Source organism: Pollicipes pollicipes, unplaced genomic scaffold (assembly GCF_011947565.3).
Source record: "Pollicipes pollicipes isolate AB1234 unplaced genomic scaffold, Ppol_2.1 Scaffold_7262;HRSCAF=8765_pilon_pilon_pilon, whole genome shotgun sequence".
In the NCBI taxonomy this organism is placed as follows: Eukaryota; Metazoa; Arthropoda; class Thecostraca; order Pollicipedomorpha; family Pollicipedidae; genus Pollicipes; species Pollicipes pollicipes.
Genome location: NW_023597055.1, coordinates 16,216,812 through 16,240,879, shown reverse-complemented (window position 1 = coordinate 16,240,879; position 24,068 = coordinate 16,216,812). Strand labels below are relative to the sequence as shown.

The 24,068-nt window shown below is 49.1% G+C and overlaps 2 protein-coding genes across 3 annotated transcripts; one reads left to right on the top strand and one right to left on the bottom strand.

Annotated features, from left to right (window-relative positions):
* Window positions 1-7,424: 7,424 nt before the first annotated feature.
* Window positions 7,425-8,975, top strand: LOC119113493 (cytochrome P450 3A31-like). The gene is given in 5 exon segments (XM_037237799.1): window positions 7,425-7,555; window positions 7,809-8,033; window positions 8,341-8,481; window positions 8,538-8,737; window positions 8,740-8,975. Coding segments are annotated over 5 exon segments (933 nt in total).
* An 8,520-nt stretch (window positions 8,976-17,495) lies between these two features.
* On the bottom strand, window positions 17,496-21,551 carry LOC119113894 (BLOC-1-related complex subunit 7). Of its 2 annotated transcripts, none has more exons than XM_037238125.1 (3): window positions 21,513-21,551; window positions 19,347-19,526; window positions 17,496-18,279 (listed from the first exon to the last, which is right to left on the bottom strand). In XM_037238125.1, exons 2-3 carry the CDS (start codon window positions 19,518-19,520, stop codon window positions 18,136-18,138), a joined length of 318 nt encoding a protein of 105 aa, XP_037094020.1. In that variant the 5' UTR covers window positions 19,521-19,526; window positions 21,513-21,551; the 3' UTR covers window positions 17,496-18,135. The 2 variants fall into 2 exon arrangements, with proteins under 2 accessions (XP_037094020.1, XP_037094021.1); XM_037238126.1 differs by lacking the exon at window positions 21,513-21,551 and adding an exon at window positions 20,819-20,850.
* Between the last annotated feature and the right edge of the window lie 2,517 nt (window positions 21,552-24,068).

Here is a 24,068-nt window from a genome sequence, read left to right as displayed (position 1 = left end):
GAGATTGTTGAAACAGTTCCATAGCAAGCGTGGCTCAACTTTTCCCGAAAACTGCCTTTGAGGTGCGTTCGAAGAACGCACCTCAAAGGCAGTAGGTAGGGAACCAGATAAAATTCGGCTTCTTGGACGCGTTAAGTATGAACGCATGTTATCCAGAGATGTGCGTACGACGGTATATAACTTCGGATCTAGGCATATTAAGCCAGATTCATAGGGTCGGGCTTTAGTCAGCAAACTGATCAGCTTAAAATACTTTGCATTCAAAGACTTCTTAATGTTATGCAAATATGAGTTGAAACGGAACCTTTCAACTCACGCCTCATCAACAGCCAATGGGTGAACAATTCATGGCCAAAAAATAAAGGTTTTAAGCGAGGCAATTATTTTTATCCAACAGTTGAAATTTCAAAATCTTTAGCGCACAGTTTTGGCTCACAAGGTAGCCCCGTTATGACAAATCAAAGCCATACGAGCTTTGATGCCTAATAAAGTAAGATTACTCTTTCACACATCGCTTTTGGACGGAAATGGTGCGGCTCAAACCATTTTTTTTTACTTAAACTTTATTGAAGGTTTGCGCGAAACACATTGGTCATGGCGTACCTACCAAGGTTGTAGTAAATAGTCCAGTGCATATACGACAAATATTTGAAAACACTGGTGAGAAACACGGCAGTCATTCTGGAAGCGAAATTCTGTGCTTCAAAAGCACTCATATCTCAACTTGCACCGTATCCTTTGATAGCTCACAACTCAGTCTTGGAGTTTGGAGGATATTAGAGACGCATGTTCTTTGGGAATCGGTTATGACATCCAGTATGTCTACGAGTCATGTCAAAAATGCCAAGCTTTAGTTTTTTGGGGAAGACAGACCGAAGTCCGCCCCTGAAAGACACCAATGAGTGTAATTGGTGGCAATTGCCGCTTCACTCCAAATATGAGTTATAGTTAAGTTTGGAAATCTTGTTAACCAGACCTAACAACAACGTGGAGGTCAGAAAATGACTTTTTGTGATGTTTATGGGATTAATTCCATGTCAAATTAGCATAGTCATGCTTTTATTAGCCGGATATCTCATTCACTGTTTCGTCTCGTCTGATCTTGCTTTTACTTCCGATGAATCTTTTTGTAGACAAATTTTTCACTCCCCACCTTCGCTCAAAACCAATGGCAGCTCACTGCGTTTTCTGCACAACTGAAAGCATCTAAAATTCGACGCAGTGTCTGTGCAAATTACCGTTGCTTAAGCTTTTGGCAGCATTCCCAAATATTTTGTGATACGTCGCCCTAGATTCAACCGAATGATTCTCGTAAAAGTCATTAACATTCAACATCTTAATTGAGCCTTTATTATAACTATACGGGGACAGAAGGACTGTCCCATACGTCGACAAATAAGTGAGGGTAGAAAGCAGGCGCAGTCGCATGACGTTGGAGACGGATCCCTCTATCAAGCCCGCAAATACTAGCGTAGTTCTTAACTGCCAATCTGCACAGTCAACTTGCGCTAAAGAGAGTCTCGCACAGTTGAACACATCGAAGCAAACATCAGATATGATTAAATATACTCCCTTATAATCACTGGTATACTTTCAAGTGGGAAAGACTACTCCAGACAACACATTTTCTTTGTTGAGTAAATATGCTGCCAAAAATGTCTTTGTTTAGTGACATCATCGCACCTTGCACAGAGGTGAGGGCCAACTGCCGGCTGTCATGTCTGGGAATCATGTTTACGAACGTCAGATTTGAATGACTCGACAATGATACTGTTTAGCCTTCATTGCTCCATGGCTTGTGGCATGGCAGGATTTCAGTGGCGTTATTATGACGTCATGGATGTCTAGTTGACCTTGGAGCAGGTGACGTGAACAGGTGACGGACGAACGGGTCTATTATACCGCCGCGAGTATGTATGTACCTGAGTACCTTTCTGCATACTATACCTGCTCCGAATAATTCCGGCTTGGCCCCAGCGTTAGAAGCAAATGAAATGTAAAAATACATACTGGGTGTTTTTTAAGGAGAAATGGGGTCGATGCGACTGCTTGTCCTTCCCCTGCCTCTTCGAAGCTACAAGCGATAGGACCTCGCGGAGAAGAAGCGTTGGATTGATCTCAACGAGGTCGCACGATTGGTAATAGCATTATGCTGCTGTCAATAGTTCAGCCCACAAGGCGAGGTCAAAGGTCAGTGCTTGAGACAGTAGCTTCATTTCAATTCAATCTTACCTGAAAATTGAACTGCTTCAGTCTTACATCACCATATTCACCAACGATGTCACGTAACAGCATGGAACTTAACCAGACGTGTTTTTGTGTAGTTCTGAGCACAGCAACATTTAGTTGTGTGTGTTTTAAGCATATTGTTATTATGTCGGGCTCTGTTAATGTAACAGTGTAAGCCCGCCGCACGTGACTTGCGGCTTCGTCGGTCGCCGCTCACCGCCTGCACCAGGCGTAGATCGCCGTGCGGTGTTCCTGAAAAACGGTCGCTTCTTAAAAGCCAGAAAGGTTAGAGACACGTTTTTTGTCACCAAAGCTTGCGCGATGAATCCCTCAGAGGCTAAAAAAATTAGGCGCCAATTCACAACATTCCGGAGAGATATCTCTAGAAAACCTTTGAGAGTCTCATTGACCCCCCCCCCCCTCCTCCCCTATCAGGCGAGGAGGTCAACTGCCTACAGCTTACAACTAGTTCATCAACTTCTTTCCGCACAAGAAAATAGCGCTCTGAAATGTGCACCCAAAAATGTGGTGGGTGCACATTGTCTTTTGCATTTGACTGGAAACACTGTCATGAGGATTTGCCATGCCCTTACAGTATGACTTTCCTAGCCTATCTAAGGAAATGTTGACTTCTACGGTGTTGGTGTTTAAGGATCACGGCTCCAGGGGGTCATGCTTGAACTTATCAACAGCGTTTGTGTCAGAAGTCTAACATGGGCGACTCGACCCGATTATTTCGCTTTTTGCAAGCTGATATTCTTTTAGTTACTAACCGTTTGCAATGACTTTCAGCATGTGGGGAGTTTCTACAGTTATAGTTTCTATCTCTGTTTCTACAGTTATACCTTTCTAAAACGCGCCGCACACATGCCACAGCTATTATGACCCAGACCCCCCCCCCCCCCCGGTGATTGAGTGGTGGCATGTCGAGGTAAGTTCTGCTGAAGTCCGCCACCAGGCCCTTTTTGCACGCCACTTCCGCCCTGTAGGCTGTCGGTTTTATGAAGGTTCGGGCTCATTCCCGTAGGTCTGGTTTCGATCTGTGCCGTGCGGAACCTGGTTTCTTTCATCCAGCTTTGTTTCAGGTCTCTTATCCAGAGTCGGTCCCTTTTCAGTCGGGTTTATTCAGACTCGGCCACGGGCGATTTTTTTCGCAACGGCGGTGCTGTATTGACTGTAATTACTAAACCGAAGGAAACGTCGTCACGGCGCTTAGTGACGCTTGTCCAGCATGAGGTTGACTTGGACATGGGTGAAGCTGTTGTGTGGACATTATGAACTATACACAGTATGCAATGTGGGCATGATAAACTGTAAACATTATGAACGCCCCCCGGTGAAGAACTGACGTGAGGTTGCTTCCTATGACGTGAGTGTCTACGTCACTATGCTCCAAGGTGTGGGACCTGTTGGGACAGACGCCGTTATAGTCCACAACTTATGGTGTCACTTTAAGGCCACGAAACATGTCAGCGACTGGTGCAAGCAAAAAAATATTCCTAGTGACTTGAAACTCTCCCCCTTCCCCCAGTGACTTGAAACTCCCCCTTCCCCCAGTGAGATTATGAATCCTGCATGCATCCGAAGGGACTTTTAAGGTAGAAGACATAGCAATGTCATACACAATATTGGAAACTTTGAATGACAGTGACCAAGAGAAAGCATTCTTTAACTCACCTTCTACCTATACTTACTGGCATGATGACCAGTCCCCTCCTGCATGGCAGTTACACCATTAGGCTTCTGCAGGCTTCTGGCTTCTGCTCCCCTCGAAATTGTCAAAAGCTGTTTTGTTTTTGTCTGATTTGCCCCTGACTGAAATGCATGCATACGGCAAGGCACGAATTAGAAAAAATCAAATGCCCAGTCAGAAAATAATCTTGATTTCCTATTGGCCCATTGGTGATGTCAGTGCGCCACGTAGACAGTCAAGTCTGAACTGTTTGGGACAAATATACTCTTCACTTCGATGGTACGAATAATGACGTTTTCAGTTACCCAGCGCGCTTTCGATTAGGTATTATTTGTACTCTGTTGTGGAAAAGATACCTATTCCGACTTTCAGACCTTACTTTCGGCCAGTAATAAACGGTAAAATGGCGACGCCTCGAATAGTACGCAAAAACTAATGTACAAATCGCGTTAAGTTATTCCCGCTCCGATATCTTGGATGGTTAGAGCGTCTGCCTTCCGATCCACCCACACGTGGCGGTATGGGTTCGAGTCGCTTTAGGCGGTCGCTAGTTGCGTTTGATTGGCATGGCCTTTGGTGTCCAGCCATTGGCAGAGATCAAGCCGAAAGTCAAATAGCTGACAGGACCGACCGTGCCGAGCATTGCGACACGTTTGATTTTCATCACCGAATTCTGCCGTTGTCCTTGAACTTCCCGACCGGATGGTAGAGGTCAGGTTTCAGGTAAGTGCACTTAGCCTCGGCTATGATCTGGAAGATTTACCCATTTACAAAATTTGGACTTATTTCTGCAATAAGGCTACAGGCCGCAAAAACTGAAAGGTTACATACATTTTGACGGCTCGCTGGTATGTTCACGTGAAACCTTGCCTTGCTCCGCAAACGTTTCTTGATAAATTTATTACGTTCATTGGTTTAATCTATATATGTGGAACATCTTGAATGATATATTTAACTTTATCAGTTACAACTGTCGCCGGTCCGACAAATACTGTGTGAATGGGGAAACATTAAATGCAGTATCCCGCCGTTTTGTGCTTTTCACGTAATACGACATCCGACACGCATGATTTGATCAGTAACGCTAGTTTTCTCGAAATCTCTCTGAAAAGCTTAGAATTTCTATTTGAAGCAACCGATCCTGCGGATAAAATCTCATTTGACACTCTGCTTACTACTACTGATGTAATATCTTTCATTTGCCTTTTTCCAATGTGTATATTCTGTACTTTTGCAATACACTAATATGTCGAAATTTGGGGTAATAAATGCTGGGAAAGCTTGCAGCAGTCTATTTAAAGAAAAAATCTGAGAACATGAGGCTATCATTCACGAATTCAACGAAACGTTACATTGTGGGTCGGATTTCTCGCCAGTTGCGTTTACCAGATTGACTCTTTTCGAGGCACACGTTGGCTCTGGGAATGTGAGTATCACATGATCCATGTGACGCGTTTGTTCGAATATCAACAATGTGCTTCCCGATAACAAGTTCTCGCCCACAAGGCCAATCACACACGCTCTTTTATTCACACCAGTAGAAGTGCGCTCAAAGATGATGGCGACGGTGGGTGCGACTGCACAGAAGAGGCTTGATGCTGTTACGAAGCGTTGACGGCGTAATTTTGACTCGAAAATGATCAAAATGTATATTCTTATCCTGTCTTGCAGTGCTGCAGTGACAAGACCCAATGCCGTTATTAGGCGTAACTAGTCCCGAGGTTTCACTGCAGTATGCTCTTAAATATGTCCGAGACGTGGGTCACTTTAAGCACAACTATGAGGACTTTTAAAGGTCGGGGCATCGGAAAAATGATAGCAATGCCATGCCAAGAATAGATGAGATAAAGGAACAAGTGCACGTCAGATGACTTCAACGCTGAGATTGAAAAGCAAAAGCCTACGGCCAACCGCCAGACATGCGCAATCCCACGTTAGTGTTCTCTAGGATCGGGCCTTTCTAGTAGTTTCGTTGCTTCAACAAGAAAATCCATGATATACTACAATGCATTTTTGATCCCATCCAGCTGTTGTCGTTTGAAAGACCTACCTGCATTTGCAGACTGACGCAGCATGTGCCAGCGTCAGCAAGATAAAACAGACAACAAACCTGTATGATATTATGGGGTACAATTGGGAATGGCGCAACATAACAATTGTGTGCTCAGTTACCTATATATAGTTGAGAAATTCTTAATTTTCCGCCTATTTGCATTGGGAGTTCCGAATGGCATTAGTAAGCTCAAACAGGATTGAGGGCAGTGGCCAAGGCCCCGAAAATATGTAAAGAATTCCAGACGCTTGATTGCCGAGCGCCAAACAGCACGCATCCATATTGTACAGCCAGACACCTTTCTTGTATATGCAGTTTGATAGCAAAAATAAAACTCATATTTTGGTTTCAAATATCCCTCAAAGCAGCTCAATTCAATGTGGGAAATAAGGTTGATATGACCCCCTCTTTCCATTAACTTCTCTTTAAGAGACCATAGGGTGGTGGCTTTGTGATACCTTCTTATGGTACAGTACAGATGTCTATTTTTTCCTGTCTCTTCTACATTTTTCCCATTTGTTCTATTATATTCTTCAGGTTCGTAACATCTCATGAAACATGCAGGGTTCCCGTCGTGACGCCCTGCCCCCACGACACGTGCCGGCTCGTCGACTCGCAGATTTGTCACGTGACGTTTCTTGCTATGATGCGATACCGGCCTCCTTCCCTCCCCCTCCCCCCCCCCCCTTGCGCCTCGCTCACTCAATCATCCCGTCTTCCTTGCTCCCCTCGCCGCCGAGATCCGGCCCTTGAACCGCCGCTGAAAACCGCCGGCTGTAAACGACCTTGGACGCTGATTCCAATGACGTCACTAGGGGCTTTGCCTCGAGCGGACCAAGGCTGAATGCATTACTGCTCGCACGGCTTTGGGCGACGTCGGCCGGCTGGTGCAGTGCCCGGCGAGTTGGGCGGGTCGGGGTGTGGTTGTGTGGTGTTCTTCGCCGTCCAGCCGCCCCATTCAGGAAAACAGCCAACACATCCGGATGTTTCGGAGAGCAGTCGGCTTATCGGCAGCACTGCGAGACGCTGCTGTCACTATCGGCTATCATCCGTGCCTGATAGCTGCAGAGGACTCTTCAACACCGGTCTGTGACACCACACTCACGTCTGCGGCTGTCGGGTGGTCGTAGGCCAGCCAACGTCTGAGGTTAGCTGCAGTCCGCCCCGAAGAAGGGCCCAATCGGGCCTGGACCAAGACTCAGGGCCGGTTCGGCGCGCGTGCCAAACAGAACGGGTGCTTAGGTAAACAGTGAGCGGTGCTGGGCGACTGGAGGGCAGGTGAGGTGGGGTATATGGACGAAAAAGTAAACGGCGAGGAAAGCCCCAAACGAGTGAAGTGGGTGGCCGGTGCAGAGTTGATGGTCACCACGAAGTAACACCCGAGAGCAAGCGAACACAGAAACTGACAGTGCGAGGTGGAGACAGGTCGACGTCAACATTTCTGACATCATGATCAGCGCGTTCCTTTCGCTGCTCTGGTCGCTGTTGGGCTGGGTCCTGAGCCCAGTGACGCTGGCTGTTCTGGTGGCCGTCATCGCCTTCGCCTACCGCTTCTACACTAAGGACTACGACTACTGGACGTCGCGAGGCGTGCCCGGCCCCCGGCCAAACTTCCCTACGGGCATGGCTTTAACCAAGCCAGCTTAAGTGGAGGAGAATTCCGAATTTCCGAGTTTGAGAGCTGGCTGTACAACGAGCAAGGCGGCAAAAAGTACTGCGGCTATCTCGAGATGCACCGGCCGGTTGCTCTACGTGGGCGATCCGGACCTAATCCGCGCTATCACCGTCAAGGACTTTCGAACATTTTACCGACCGGCGTGACCTCGCGATCAGCAAGGGGTTTGAGAAGATGATCATCATGCTGAGTGGGAAGGAATGGAAGGACGCGCGGACGGTGCTGTCGCCCAGCTTCTCTGCCAGCAAGCTCAAGGCCATGCACCAGCTCTGCCTGGACAACGCGGTCAACCTTGCCGGGTATTTGCGGGAAGAGATGGCGGCGAATGGGGAGGTACAACTGAAGGACGCCTTCGGTCGTTTCACCATGGACAACATTGCCTCGTGCGGTTTCTCGGCGTCAACTGCAACTCGTTCAAAGACCCTAACACTGAATTCGCTGCGCACGCCGGACAGTTTTTTAAGGCGCCGACGCGTTACGTCAACCTTCGCCTGTTGGTGCTTTCGCTGTTCCCAAAATGGATAGGCAACAGCCTGCCGGACCCCACGCAGAGCGCTTGCGACTTCTTCGAGCGCGTCGTCGGCCGTACCATTGCCCACCGCGACACCCATAGCTCCGCCACCCGTGACTTCCTGCAGCTCATGCTCGAGACCAAGACCAAGGACGGTCAGCGCGTCCTCGCGACTCCAGCATCGTCGCGCAATCGCTCCTCTTCTTCGTCGCCGGCTATGACACGACGGCCTCGCTGCTGACGTTCGCCGGCTACTCGCTGGCCACCAGCCCCGACATCCAGAGCGCTGTTCAGCGTGAGATCGACGAGGTGCTGGCGAAGCACGACGGCCGGCTGACCTACGACGCCGTCACGGAGATGACTTACCTGGACCGAGTTGTCTGGCCGAGACGCTGCGCCTGTACCCGCCGGCACTGCGTCTCGAGCGCTGCTGCACCAAAGACTACGTCCTCCCCGGCACAGACCTGCTCATCAAGCGCGGCATGATCGTCGGTATGCCAGTCCTCGCCATGCACCGCGACCCGGACCACTACCCGGACCCGCTGCGCTTCGACCCGGACCGCTTCCTGCCCGAGGAGAAGGCAAGCGCCACCCGTGCGCCTACATACCGTTCGGCAGCGGGCCGCGCAACTGCATCGCCATGCGGTTCGCGCTGTTCGAGGCGAAGGTGGCGCTGGCGGCGGTGCTGCGCGAGAGCTCGCTGGCCACCGGGACCGCGCACGCCACCGCCGCCCCTGCCCCACCATCCGTGCTCCTTCCTGCTCTCGCCCAAGGACCCCCCGTTCCTCAAGGTACTGCCCCGATGAGCGGCTGAAATTACAGGGAATGATTCCTCAGCTTTATGACGCAGCTGAAGTGGTCAGAACCCGCAGCCGCGCGCTGGTAGCTAAAAAGGCGATTCTTGCATAATAGATGGTGCTGGGAACTGATATGATGCGTAATCATGCTGTAAGCACGCTCATTACCTTATCAATACAATTATCAACAGAAGCGTGATATTAAAAACTGCGGTCATGTCATGCCTCGTGGACCTTTTCCATCACCCCGGCTTTGTGGAAGCGCTCACACCTGGGCACGGGCATCAGCAGTTTTGCGCTGCACATTTGGGTCCGGGTCAGCGTTCGCCTGGCGCACCATGCATGACAGAGCAAGGTTGGATGCTACATACCAGCCTCCCTTATAACCTTATTTTTAATGATTGCCTAGACATCCTCAACAGGACGCAGCTGTCAGCTGAGGCGCACAGGGTGCAGTGGAGCGACACTGATCCCTCGAGGGGACTCGTGTCGAGTGACACATACGGTACTCTGGCCTCTTCCTAGCAGCTCGCGAGTTTTCTTGCAATTGTGAAGGCTGATCAAGTCTGGCCAGAGCAACATGCCCCTGTCGTGGTAGTTGCCACCCGAAAAAGAATAAGCACATCTTTTCACACGCATCACCATGCGTGTAACAGTTGATGGCAATGATTCCATCAAACCATCTTAATACTGACGCGATAAACTAGTGTGTCACACGAGAGATAGCGAGCCACACAAGTTTCTCAAAAAACTTCCAATTGTAATGAGCGGACCGGGGGCTGGCACCGTGCCAGCTCTTAGCAGATTATTGGTCTGTTCTTTTGGAGATCTGCAGCCAGGCCAGCTTGCAACCGGATCGTTGGTGGTGGTGCGGAAGCCTTCCTCGGGCGCTATCTGTGTGAATGAGGGCCACGGGTATTGATTTATGTTCTATTGGGTAGGCCACTGCCTCCATCCCCAAGTCCAAATTGGCCCCCCAACGGTGAGTTTGCCCCCAACCCTCTTGATCCTATGTAGGTTTACGCAGAATATGAAAAGTGAGCTAAAACTTACTAACTTTCGAAATATTTGTAATATTTTTCGCAGGTGAGACACAAAGAAAGTGCAAACTGCAACGTCAGCTTCAGATGAGTGCAGCTGACAGAGTTTCTCAAACTTCAAGAGAGCCGCGTACGTGCCATGTTTGCTGGAGCTTTCCTCTTTTTGGTACATCAGGTATTTTTCAAGTGGCCATAGCTCACGCATCATTTTAATTATGGTCTTGTCTTGCATTATTAGTGGAGTGTTTGAGCATTATTCAGCGATGTTTCATTCTATTCAGCCAAGTTCTGCGCGCTGCAGCAAATTGCGTTTGCTACGACATTCTGCCACAATGTGTTATCAAATGCAAACCGGTCCAATAATGGCACAGCAAAAGTAAAGAATTTACAGCGCATTTACATTTACTTTCGGAAAAAAGCTTAAAATGTGCCGACCTCCACTTTGACGTGGAGTTTCAATGATACAGTCAAGGCTATAGAAACAATAAGGTAAGGCGCTCTGGTCTCCGTCAATGTAGAGCCTATGGCTTTAGGGAATCCGCAAATTCGGACATCATATTTGTTCTTCCATTGGTCAGGGGATTTCATGTGGTCACAGAATTAAACCGCGGTTGCCATGGCGATAAGCCCCAGATTCTGCACTGTGGTAGCGTGTTCAAGTGCTGACTGTGGTCTGTGTTGCGCGATGTTCTAGGATCTTTCGGTGGAAAAGAGATGCTTGTATGCGTGTATACACCTACAACCTAAGATGTTTGGCAAGCACCGATTACGCGTAAATGTTGTTGTTCGGGACGGATGGTTTTCATGTAAAAGGCTCATCATTTTTTGACGGCTTACCTGACGTGGCAGAACAAATCACCGTGATGTCCACAAGATCTGCATACGAAACAGGGAGCATGGCGTGAAGAGCGGTCAGGAAACATAAATGTTTCAGGGAAATGAGTCAAATGCTACGCTTCCAATATCGGTTAACCTGTGCTGATATGTGCTGTGGTGAAACACTAAGGCGAATGAAAATCGTTGTTAGCAATATGGACGCCAAGCGCGTGGGTCCAGTACGGGAGTGTAGGTGTGTAACTGCATGATATGCAAGCATGCCAATGCAACTGAAGTTCATACGCTTGTTCACAAAGTTGCTGGTGCATGCAAAACGCAATAAACTGTGATTGGTCATTTTTCATACAATATTCTCCTGAAATTAAACTAAATCAGAACACTGGTATCTGAAAAAATCGCAACACGTGTAGGTAAAACATAGCACGGTCTTGTTCTCGCTTACCTGGTATCCATCTTATGCTAGGGTTGTGCCAATTTGCTTGCCCAAACTTTGGAAATCCCCCATCCCATGTCAGACTATTACGAGACCAAAACCACCATATGTTGCACCACCATAACAATGTTTGTATGATATTACAGCGTAGGACAATCGGTAATATTTGAAATAGATACACATGCTTTGTTTTCGTTGGGATGTTTTTCTTCGGACTCAGAGTCCACAAGCAGGAAATATTGGATCTGATGTCGGCGAAAAATTGATCTACTCAGCATGCTGATTAACATGATGGTATGTGATAAATTAGGATATAACATTTGACATTACCACTGAGTCTATATTCTTATTCGCCCTTAGAAATCCGTTTCCAGCAGATGTGTGCCTGGCTTTCCATGTTGGTTTCTGGTACCCACTTACCCTCATCAAAACGAGGTTCCGGATCCCTCGTTTTGGCCAATTCTTTCATTATCATTACTCCCTGGTTACTGCATCACATGGGTTATTTTGCAAACAGGCTTTAGCTCCTGGTTCTCACATATTGTTTCCAAGCCCAACATGCGGTTATAAGTTCCAATTAGTTCGCCACAAACACCACACCCTTGTTTCTGGATTCGATTAACTCACTCACAAACCGTTTGATCCTGACTGCTGTTCGTCACTGGCTCATTCGTCAACACCAGGTCGGGCTGCTATTTAATAAGTCAAACCGTAAGTAAGTCAAGACGCAGGTGGATCAAAATCGCTACAAAGTGGTTGGCAGCTCACACCAACCACGTGGCGCTATCACATTTTTTTAGGATTTCGACCGTATTGAAGACAAAATGAAATCTGAATCGGATTGTCGCACTGCACAGTGCACACATAGGGGAGGTTGAATGAAAGACGTTGATATCTACGGAGCTGTAGCTTCGGATCTATAGAATGTTATGTTAATAACGCTTAAAACTGGAGAAGGAACTTTCAGAGAACAAATCCATAAAACACGGATACCTCGCTCAAAATGTCAAAACACCCGAAGACATCATCTCGAAAATAAGGACCATAGAGCATCGCACGAACTGAGAACAGGGCGCTCCTTTCCCGAAAAAGGAGGGTCCCGCGACAACACCGATAGGCCGTGGTTCCAGTTTCCATCAAACCGAGTGGCGTCGGCCGCTACAGATACCAGACGCCTGGCGGGCGAAAACGACCGTTGTGAAATGATAATTCCGCAAGTCTCTCAAAAGCAGTTCGCATCGGTCAAAGATTAGTCTGGCACGCAAATTTCACCTGTATAATTTTTGGTTGATCTATGAGCAGCGTAACGGTCACAGCGGCCCGAGAACATTTAGTTGTTGTCTTGATGAGGCTGGGGCCCCTCATTGGAAAAAGAATAGGCCCCCAAAAGCGGCCGGTTGTTAATGAGGGTCACGGCTTCCCTGCTTTTGTTATTGTTTTTATCTTCCAGAAATGAAACAGAACCCAGGGACACCCGCGAGGCGAATTCTGTTTAAAATTCGAGTTCAATAAAATTAAAACATCCGATGTTGATCGACTTCGTAAATGAGTCACCGGTGCTTATAGTTTAAGAATGGTTCAGTGGACTCTTTCTAAGCCGACAAAACTCAAAAATGTTCCTAGAAATTGCAACCTAATTCTAGAGTTAGGTTTAGGTTTCCAGTGTGTGTGTGCGTGCGTGCGTGCGTGCGTGCGTGCGTGCGTGCGTGCGTGTGTGTGTGTGTGTGTGTGTGTGTGTGTGTGTGTGTGTGTGTGTGTGTGTGTGTGTGTGTGTGTGTGTGTGTGTGTGTGTGTGTGTGTGTGTGTGTGTGTGTGTGTGTGTGTGTGTGTGTGTGTGTGTGTGTGTGTGTGTCATCATATGCAGAGCTTAGTTTTAACCATGATTTATTAGCTGTCGCGCCTAGCGCCCTAGTTTTTCTCGACAAGTAGAAAATTAAGACATATCTGGGCATTTCAGACAATTTTCCAACTATTGTACTTCTCATGGTATCATGACGTTTGGATGAATCACATGAGCTTCCACTTCAGACGCCTAAATCTACTTGAAGAACTTACTTGTGTTAGGATGTGCACTGAATTATGGATAGCCAATGTATACTTCAATTACATAACTCATATTGCTTCCGTACTCCATGCTTTACTTGGTTATGCTTTGTCTGGTCTGGCCCTCTGTCGTTGTTGCAGTCTTGTTGCAAGACTTGCCGAGTTGCCGACCACGTGCCGACAGATGACCACCTGTTAGACACTGCGGGGCCCCTGACCGCCAAAGGGTCACTATCCTTATTTCAGGGACCACATTAATGCGAAGCGAGTGCCGTGGCCTGGCTCCTGCTTGGAAATGGGCCCCTAGGATTCAGACCGACACGAAACCAACTGTTCGGTGCTCGTGGTCTCTGGCTGACATAGGCGCCCTCATCGTCTCAAGGGGTCCTCAAACGGTGCCAGAAGACCTCCGACTGATATTTCAGGTCACGGCCCTGCGGTCCGGGATCTTTTATGCGACCTAAAGCCAACTCTCCTGTTCCTTATGCCCTCCAATCAGGCCTTGGGCTTTCAGTTCCGGTACGCCCCGAGGGCCCCTTTTCGGGCATCATCAAATACTGCACTTGGTCGACTCAGGGACCCCTTGCCAACACGGGGCCCATTTTGAGCACTGGGAGTCCCTCACTAATACAGCGGCCCCGACCAGCGTAAATCGCTTGCCCCCGGCTTTTTAGCTGCTTGTGGAGTGGGCCCTCAGGCTCATACCAACACGGGGCCGACTGTGCGGTGCTGGTGGTGCCTAACCGACATATAGGCCCTTACTGACTTCCGGGTCCCCGAGCGGTGCAAAACACCCCCTCACTGTCATCTGAGGGCCCGTCCCCGCAGGTCAGGCCCTGAATGCCTTTCGGGCATTCAAAGCGGGTCTTTAAGAAGGAGTCATCTTAGACACCTTATCACCTAAGGCGTCCTATCTAAGGAAGTTACGTGACCCCTTCCGTCTGCGCCACTAGTACTGTGCACTGCTACGTTGCACTGGTTCGTGAAGAGTGCTGTCAGCTCTGGAAAGGTTATAACAATGACGTGAGACGATCTTAATGATGCGTTAAATAGCAAGTAAAGATAGTTCTTGTCGTTTGCTGTATTGGCGAAATACTTCGGGCTGACTCCAGCTCCAGCCATGTTCTAGAGGTAAAGGGCGTCGTTTGGGAACAGCGGGGCATGGGCCAGAAACGCGTAAATTGCCTCAACGAAGTCTTTGTCATACCTTTTAGCATTCATGCAGGACTTCCGTCTCGGAGATCCCGGATGGCCACCGCGTGGCAGATATCGCACGCCTCGCGTCAGAGCCTTGCGCAACAATACGGGCGTTCACGTGGTCACGTGGACGTTGCGCGCAAGGCACATCCTTGGAAAGATTTCCGCACATTCCCGAACAAAAGCTGTCTCGTTCGGCCCGGCCTAAGTTTTCGACGAAGACGTTTGGGACCAGTACTTTGTGCATGACCACTCTTTTTGCTCGGCCAGGGGTGTAGTTCCCTTTTCAGTTACACGAGCTTGCTCCTCCTCCCCTTCCGACTGATTTTGCGAAAACTTCACCCCAGTGCTCGATTACTCCTAGCTTGAGAGCCGGCGGAGATCTTACGGACCTTTTGATCGGTCGGATCTGCTGGTGACTTTGTGCCCTCGCGTAGTCTATGATTTACCCATAGTGCGGCATGCGGTAGTTTCAGATTGGACCATGGCCGATGTGTCTTTTTAGGCGGTCATACTTAGCATAATCGACATGTCAACACATGGTAATCCCAGCGGAACACGTGCAGGACAGAAAACGGACAATGGACAACGGACAACGGACGAGGTTAAGAGTTGAGCTCATGCTCGGAAAACAGTGGGCCAATCTCTTTGGACACTGTGCCAATCAATTTGTAAAGATCATAGTGCAGCATGCAGTAGTTTCAGATTGCACCAAGCCCGATATGTATTTTCAGGCGGCCATACTTAGTACGATCAAATTTCGAGATACGCTCATTCCAGCGGAACATGAATGGGACTAAAACGGTTCATAGCTCAGCTCACACTTCGGGAACAGCAGGCCAATTTCTTTGAACACTGTGACAATCGAATTGTAAAAGCCATAGTGCGGCATGCGATAGTTTCAGATCGCACCATGTCCGATGTGTGGGCGGTCATATACAATCAGCATTTCAGTATACACTCATTCCAGCGAAACACGTATGGAAATAAAGACGGACAACGGACAACGGACAAGGTCAACAGCTGAGTTCATACTCGGGAAACAGTAGGCTCTTTCTTTGTACACTACGCGAATGAAGCTGTCACCGAAACCAACACGTAACAGCAGTCTTTTGACCTAGCCTTAGGTCGCAAACACAAAAAACGCAATGGAATTATTTCCTGCAGATGACAGTTCCCATTGCAATCTGCGTTACATCGTCGCCGACTTATGCAGCTTTAACCTTAAAAACAGCGTAGTCGATTCTTTCCCACAGCTCCCAATTGATGATACCGAGGTAAGTCAAAACTCATGGGCTTCACCACTTTCCAGTATTCATGTTTGCATGTAGCTCAACTGTCGTGTCTATCTTATCGTCACGGAACCTTCACCAATCAAGCAGTACACGGCTTTCGACTCCTTCTCGGCCTCAACCTTTCAATTTGTTTGCCCTGGGTGGGATCATAGAACTTTAAGTTTACCCTATTCGATTCTCGTTTGCAGACAGCCCAGTTTACAGCGTGTACCTATTCGATCTTCACCCAGACCTTCGACATTCGCCATGTGCCGTAGTTGAGCCCATCGCAGTTCAAAAACTTTGTCCCCAGGTCAGATAATGGGTCATCACCCGGCCACTTCTGCCCTAAAGGACCAGCTATGGTGGGCCCAAAAATCCCCTTAAACATTTTCGCTGCGGCCTCAAACGACTTATTGATTGGAATGGGCAGCCAAGTCCGGACCACGCGCGTTACCGCACCACTAAACGGGGGGGGGGGGGGGGGGGGGGGGGGGGAGGGAGCTTAGACAGTCGCTGGATGGCAACCACGCGTGGCCCGGATCATTTGGAAGACAAGCGACTGCGGGGAATCGACAAATGGCACGCGGGCTGCAGCCCTCCATGCGGACGGGCTGCCCTGTCCGTACGAGGTACGTACCGTACCTCTCCGACAGACGTGGACTTCGGCACCGTACCAAACAGCAGCCCCGGGTGGCTTCGCCCAAGTGCCAGTTTCAATGTTCCGTTTTTAACTCTAGTTCTCTGCGCAGGAGAGGGCTTGATCAGTGAACACAGCAGGTGAGCCACGATATGTTGTGCTCCAGCGCGCACCCTGGCTAGCATGACAAGCAGTAGATCGCATAGCATATGACAGTAGATCGAGCAGTAGATCGCATAGCATATGAGGCCAGTGCCGCGTATGACCCACCCGTCCCACTTGTTTGATGTTTATCTCCATTTTCCCGAGGTTTCATTCAGCGCAGCATCGACCGTTATTGGCAAGGATCACAATTGCTATTTGAAAAATGTAATGCCAGTTTCTGGCGTTTTACTTTATTTCTTACCTTGCCTGACCGTGGTATCAATAACCTTTCACATTCATCACTTTAGCACGTTTGCCAAGGTTACATGCACAATTCAGGTATTGACATGCTCCTTGGAGTCATCATAACCGAAATCAGCATAGTATTTAGTTCATTATTAAATTGATTAAATACTATGTAATAAATAATAAAATTGCGACACCAAATAATAAATCATACAAAACAGTATACCTTAAAACTAATTAAATCCAAACCAATGTTTATGTATATCAACAATTCGTCGAAATCAACATAGTATTTAATCAAGCAGTTATTCATGTTATGTCTTTTAGGGTTTGCTGACACATTCCACACCCATAGCCATTTCGCGTCGAGGCCCTTCATGTAAAATGCTGAGGAAAAAATGGTGTGCCATAGCTTATGTCAACCCACACGGCTATCGGCAAACAACCAGCAGTAAGCACTACCAATTATGCTTGGCCACCAGCACAAAAAGGGTCAATGAATAACGCTTTTAACTAGCAACGGCCGCGTTTATTAAACCCAATATCAACCAATGCAGCCTAATTTCCTGTCTACCCGGATGAGCAGCCCAGTCTGACGCCGACGGGTACGGAGACGGAGGAGGTGCCATGACCGGTTCACGCGCACAGTCCGGCTCGCAACACCGCCAGCGGGACAGCAGGCGCACGCCACAGACGCGAGCCACGAAGTGTGGCCACCTTCGAGATGAGAACACCGACAGCGGCTAGCACTGTGGCCAGATCCAGCTGCAGGCCTGACGAGGGTCTGCAGGTACACTGAGTGGTCATGGCCAGGTACCTGACGTCATGACCTGGTACCAGGCCGTCGCGTCAGGCACGAGTCTCAACAAACATGAGGCATGTCAAGTATATGTCGCACTGAATGAACACGAGCCGTCTGCGAGCGCGACTCGCACATTCAAACTACCTGATAGAATCCGTGGTGACCATCCGGGCATGTGACACCACTGCTGTCGTCCAAAGGCAAAATCCCATATGTTAATTTTTGGTCATTTTGAGTGTTTTATGTCGTCTGATTCGTCCACTCATGCTGAATTCGGTTATTTAAACTATCAGGTGAAGTTTTCACAAGCTTTTAGCCCTTTCTTTTAGGCAAGAATCTGAAAATTTCGACTCTTGGTTTGAATATCCGAATTCAGCATGAGAAGACGAATCAGATGGCATAAACAACGCAAAATGGCCAGTAATGGACATATGGGGTTTTGCCTTTGGACGGCAGACTGCCCAGCTACGGATCATGACCGAACAGAGAACACCCGCAACCGACAGGCACGCCTGCGAGCCTCAGGGCTCCATAGAGCGCGCCTGGTCCCTGAGAGACGGCACGTGGTGGGCGGAGCGAGCGATCGACTCCCACTGATAGCCCAGGTGGGTCGCCAGGATCCGCAGCTTCTGCACGTTGCCGCAAGTACGGTCGATCGCCGACTCCTGTGCGAGAGGACGCCAGCTGTAGGACATCGGCCCCACGCAGATCTTCTGAGGCGAGGTGGTGTGAACATGGTCAACTGTACTGGCAGCCGCCACCGCCCCTCTGACTGAATATGGCACAGACTCAAAACCAGCCGCTAGACCAATGCCGAAACACATGACATCATCCCACCCCAAGACACCTTCCAGACAGTGGGATCTTCAACCAGAGGGTACCACTTCACGAAGAGTTCAACGCGGGCCGCGAGCCGAAGTTCTCGCTAGGATCAGCAACGTCGCCCAAGATCGCTGCGTATTGACTGTAATGTAACGCCTCCCATGTGGAAGAACGTGCTCAATGGTTTGTTTCCAGTCACATCCTGCTGGGTGTAATGAGAGACTGTATGAGCGCCTCGTCCAAATCTTGACATTTAGAAAACTGTGCGACTTGGGACTGACACTCCGCAATGGACGCAGCAAGCCATCCATTTGCACCCACATTGTGAGAGATCTGCGACACACTCACATTCTACGCTTCTGTTGCATTACTCAAGCCGGGTGCGTGCGTGCGTGCGTGTGTGTGCGTGTGTGTGTGTGTGTGTGTGTGTGTGTGTGTGTGTGTGTGTGTGTGTGTGTGTGTGTGTGTGTGTGTGCGTGCGTGCGTGCGTGCGTGCGTGCGTGCGTGCGTGCGTGCGTGCGTGCGTGCGTGCGTGCGTGCGTGCGTGCGTGCGTGCGTGCGTGCGTGCGTGCGTGCGTGTGCGTGCGCGTGCGTGCGTGCGTGCGTGCGTGCGTGCGTGCGTGCGTGCGTGTGTGTTCTGTGCGCGGGCAAACCATGAGCTGTAAGCCTATGTGCCCATGTTATACCAAACAGTCAGAAAGCCGAATTGCATAAGCCAACACCATGTAAAAATGACACACAGGCAATCGCAAACACGCAGAGACACGTGCGTGCTAATGCCCGGAAACAAGTACGATACAAGAGTGCACGCACGCACGTGCCGCACAAGCCGGTCGTTTGGCATGGCTGCCGATGTCCGCGGGCCAAGGGGAGAGGGCAGCCGCAGCGGCCGCCCTCAGCTGTACGGCACCTGGGCGGCGAGAGAGCGCGCCGCGCCGACCAGCAGCTCCTGGGAGCGGGAGCCGCGCACTGCTTGGCGGCACACCGAGCCGCAGGCGTCCACGTTGACCGCCACCCGCTCCACCAGCCGGGTGCGCGACTCGGCGAACAGCGACCGGGCGCTGCTGCTGGAGGCTGAGGCCATTGGCTGCTGAAATGGAGCATGTGGCCCATCACAGGCAGGTTACAAGGCCTGTGCATTGAGTAATGGAGCCTGCTTTTGTAGTTCAGTCAGAGAGCCTGCAGCTAAACCCACTTATAGTGGGGTAAGTTCCAGTCACAAGGTGTGCTCACCTTCTGCCCTAACTGGAGTAGTCTGTGGTATGTGGCAGATGCTGCCCATGATGATGATAAGGTCAAGGGCTGGATCAAATGTGTAGAACATTGTGCCATAATCAAAACTTGACCAATGAACTGCAACTCCCTGATCAGATGGTGGGGTCATCACCAACACAAGAACTGCTTCGCACATCTGATCCCACAAATCCATTGAATTATATTGCTTAATCCTGATGTAACTAACAATGCTAAGAGACTGATGTGTTTTTCATCTGTTCACACTTAAGCACTTTGTAGTTTGATGATGACCACTGATGGTAAGTTGAATGGCAGAGGTCGTCAAACAAGTGACCTCTGACAAGGCCTGTGTGTGACATGAGTGACATTTATTATGAGTACCAACTGGTTTTGAGTACGCATATATAAACACAGCGCTTATGAAATCTTTAGGCTCAATTTGATGTACTCCCATGACCAAGAGTACAAAAGCTTTATCTTCAAATATATAAAATATCTACCTACAAGTTAAGGTAAGTAGAAAATGGTACATGGTTTTCAAAATGCTACTGCTCTTAACTTTGTTTATTTGAGGACATGACCTAGATTAAAACAAACATTGTGCCCACCTTTATTTCAAGTTCAAGAGATTGTTGTGTAACTGCAAGACAAAAATAAACAAACCCTTGGAATTAGAACTTTGCAGGGTGAACCTACCAACAACCATTTTTGTGATTTGCAGGTCTGGGGCATGCTTCCTAACTCCATTATCTATGTCTCACTTGTAACCTTAACACAGAAGGATACTGCCTGAATGCGACACATATGTAGGATTCAAAACACTAGTATTTGTGCCTCAGCACAGCACTTTGATCTACAATGCTATAGCTGAACTGGTATGACCAGTGTAGGCATTGTGTTCCTTAAAAAAGCCTGAATCAACAAGTCCAATACCCAAAACATAGAGCATTGATATCAATAAATGCAATACACATTTATTAACAATTTTGAAACCTTCATTGGGCACCATTTGCCATATAACAACATGGGGTTTCCCAGTCATGGTATACATTGCTACCTAATGTTAACAGAGCGCTGTACATCAATCATCATTCTCAAGGAGAGCATATCATAAATAATCGTAAAACAGCTCATCTAAACTCTTACCTTAGAATTTAAATCACTACTGCGGCGGACATCCGAGCGCTGCATACGCTCATCACCGTCGGCGCCGGTTGTCACAACATTACTGGGCATCAAGAACTATAAAAATGTACGGCGGGGGTGCAAACGTAAGGTAACTTCCGTAGCTCGTAGATTGGTCGACATGGGGGGGGGGGGGGAATACGACGTCATTGGGTGGGGAATGAAAAGCAAAATGAGAATATGGTGACTAAACAGAACTCCATACTGCGGTACATACATATGGCACGGAACATGGACGCTAATGGGACACTGAGTTGAAGGAGATAGGGTGGGGAGGTTAGAATAGGTTAGGCTAGGCTATGTTCTGGACTATTCTGCTCTGTATGTTTCATAAACGTACCTAGACGCGATAAAAAACGTATTTCGTTATATTTTTATTTCTACCTTGGCCCCGTACATGTTGTATAATTCTTGATGGGCAGAAATATAGTGACCACACGACGATGACGCAGCAACTGAGCTGGAAGTCGAGACGGTGGGGCGTGTGGGGCGCTCGGGGGCTTGCTATCGTAATTATTAAAATTCGAAGATAGGAGCATAAATCTACATATTTTATGATTATTTATGTTATGTTCTGCCTTAAACACGACGAGTGATGTACAGTGCTCTTTTTTATTGTTAGGTACCAATGTATACTTATACCACTTTCCCTCACCGCTGCCACCCGCCCACTTCCCAGCGACGCAGCCACCGACACATTTAATACCAAGGCCAACCTTACGCTTACGGTTCGGCTGTCTTCCAGCTGATTGTTCGATGGCGTCACAAAACCTCAGCCAGCCTGGTTACATGCGCAGGAGCGGATCCAGCATCCTGGCAAGGGAATGCTAATTATTCCTGTAACGCCCCTCCCCCCCCCCCGAGACTTGGTGCCCCAGAGAGCCTCACAAACACGACTTGTGACCAGCCCATTTCCATATTCTTATGTTGCGATCGGGAAACTATTTTCCGCTGCACATGGTGGAGGACTGAACATGGTAGCAGCTAGTATGCACATTGACCTATATAAGGCTTTTGTGTTTGATCGCCCGTTATCCCCATAGGCAGATCAAGCGATAGGGGCAAAAGTATGCCTTATCTCCCTGCAGCTCCCCTACCCCCACCCCATCCCCCCCTCCAATCACCGGGCGAAATTGGCCATTCAGGTATGTATGAGCAATCCCTACCCCTGTCGCCGATCAAGAACGCGTGAACTGCCCGCTCCCCGTAAACAAATGTAACGACTGGGCGAACCTCTGGTTATCAGAAATTCATTTTGAGCATTATGTTGTGAGGACGGTTTGTGGCCGAGCAATTGCCTCAGTAAAGGCTATAGATGTCGCTGTTATTCCTTTTTGAGTGTGCTGACTGATAATCATTTCCGCTAGGCTCCGACGTGAGTTTCTGGCCGACTTCAGTTCCGTGCTGTTCCGGCTGCAGACAGCATCAGGCGAACCGGTACTGCAGACGCGACGGCTCACCCCGGCCCTGGGTCTCTGTCTCGTGACGCAGACCGCCATGGACGTCAGTGAGGCCCTGCTGGAGGAGGGGTTCGTCTATGTACTGTCATACAAGATGTCCCAAGACCATCTAGAGCTGCTGTTCTGCCGGATCCGACGTATGGGCGTCTTCAACAACCCAAACGTGGCCCAACTGCAACATGCCATGCGCAGACTCATACTGCACAACTTCATATCGCCATCTGCCACCGGGAGCTGCATGTCACGGGATGATGGTGACGACGGCCTGCTCCAGATACGTCGTCCAAAACGGCAGCGGCCGACGCTCAGCGAGAGTGACCCCATGCCGGCGGTCGTGTAGCATCTCCTCACGACGGAGGACGCCGGCTCGGGGTTCGTTGACAACTGTGCTGGCTACATCTCCGGCTCCGTGTGCCGCAAGCTGGTGGAAACGAGCGCGATCGGGTGTGGTGAGTGCACTGGTGCACTTCTGTGCAACGGGGACGACCCTCCGTCGCATGAAGTGATGGGTCTCGTAAAAGTGCGGGACGACGGCGGACTGCTCATCCCGTCGGCGTCGACGCACGCGATCGTCACGGCAGCTGAGCGGCATTTGACCGTTTTGCATAAGTGTGGTAGGATGGACCGAGCGAAACTGTCACTGAGTATCCAGTGCAGTGTGCTGGCGCAGTTAATGACTGAACGCAGCCACGAACTGTTCCCTGGTGTGGAAGACCACATGCTCGAGCCGCGAGCGGATGAGTGCCATGCTGTGGTAATGGTAAAGCAGATCGTGGTCAGGTATCTGCGTGTCCGCCTCCATGCCTATGGACAAAATGCTACTGTGAGTGGAATGCTCCGTACCCATGTGAGGCACAACCTGTGCAAGCAGGTGCTCTTTGCACACCAGTAGTCAAATACGTCAGTAAATACCTGTGCTGGTAACCGCAAACAGATTTACTAGTTACATAGTTTTGGGTCTATAAGGTGCGTGGACATGCAAGTCCTGTGCATTAGCATTGTTAGTAGTACGGTGTACATGCTCTGAACAACATAATATACTATGAGCGGTTTTTTGACTGTAATGTGTGTCCACGTGTAAGTCCTGTGCATTCACGTTGTCAATAGTACGGTGTACATATTTTGAATAACATGATATACTATGCGCATATCTCGGTGCCTACACAGCTCGCAGGAGTACCGAGCCGACGGTGCTGGACATAGCTTATATTCTTGTAACGTACCAAATCGAAACAAAAGCTCTGGTCTTATCTGCGTGTGGATGGGGACAGGCCTACTCTCTCACGCAGGTGAACAGCATGCATGCAGTGCATACAAAGGGATAACCATAGCCTGAACTCCAACAACCCACCGGGGCAGTTACTTCGCCCATATACAAAGACGTAAGAATGTCCTCCGTCTCCCAACAGGCTGGTGCAAATGATGACATTGGCGTCAGTCGAAGTGCCTCCTGCGAAAAGATTTGCCCTTTCCAACGATTTTGGGTCGTCGATCCGACCTGGGGGAACCCAACTGTCGAATACATTTTAAGCTGGATACAGTTGGCTAACATTCATGGCAATTATCTTGCTCGGCTTTGCTTCTGACTATCTCAAGCCGAAGCCACAAGCCAGGAGAGGGTGATGCAACTGGCCCGGCCCCTCTGCCCGCTGGAATGTTGCAAAGGACCACATCCGGATGAGGGTTAAGAACAACTGTTTCCAGCGTTATCGTTATGGCATCTTTTCTGTCTTAGAAGGACTATCTGTTTT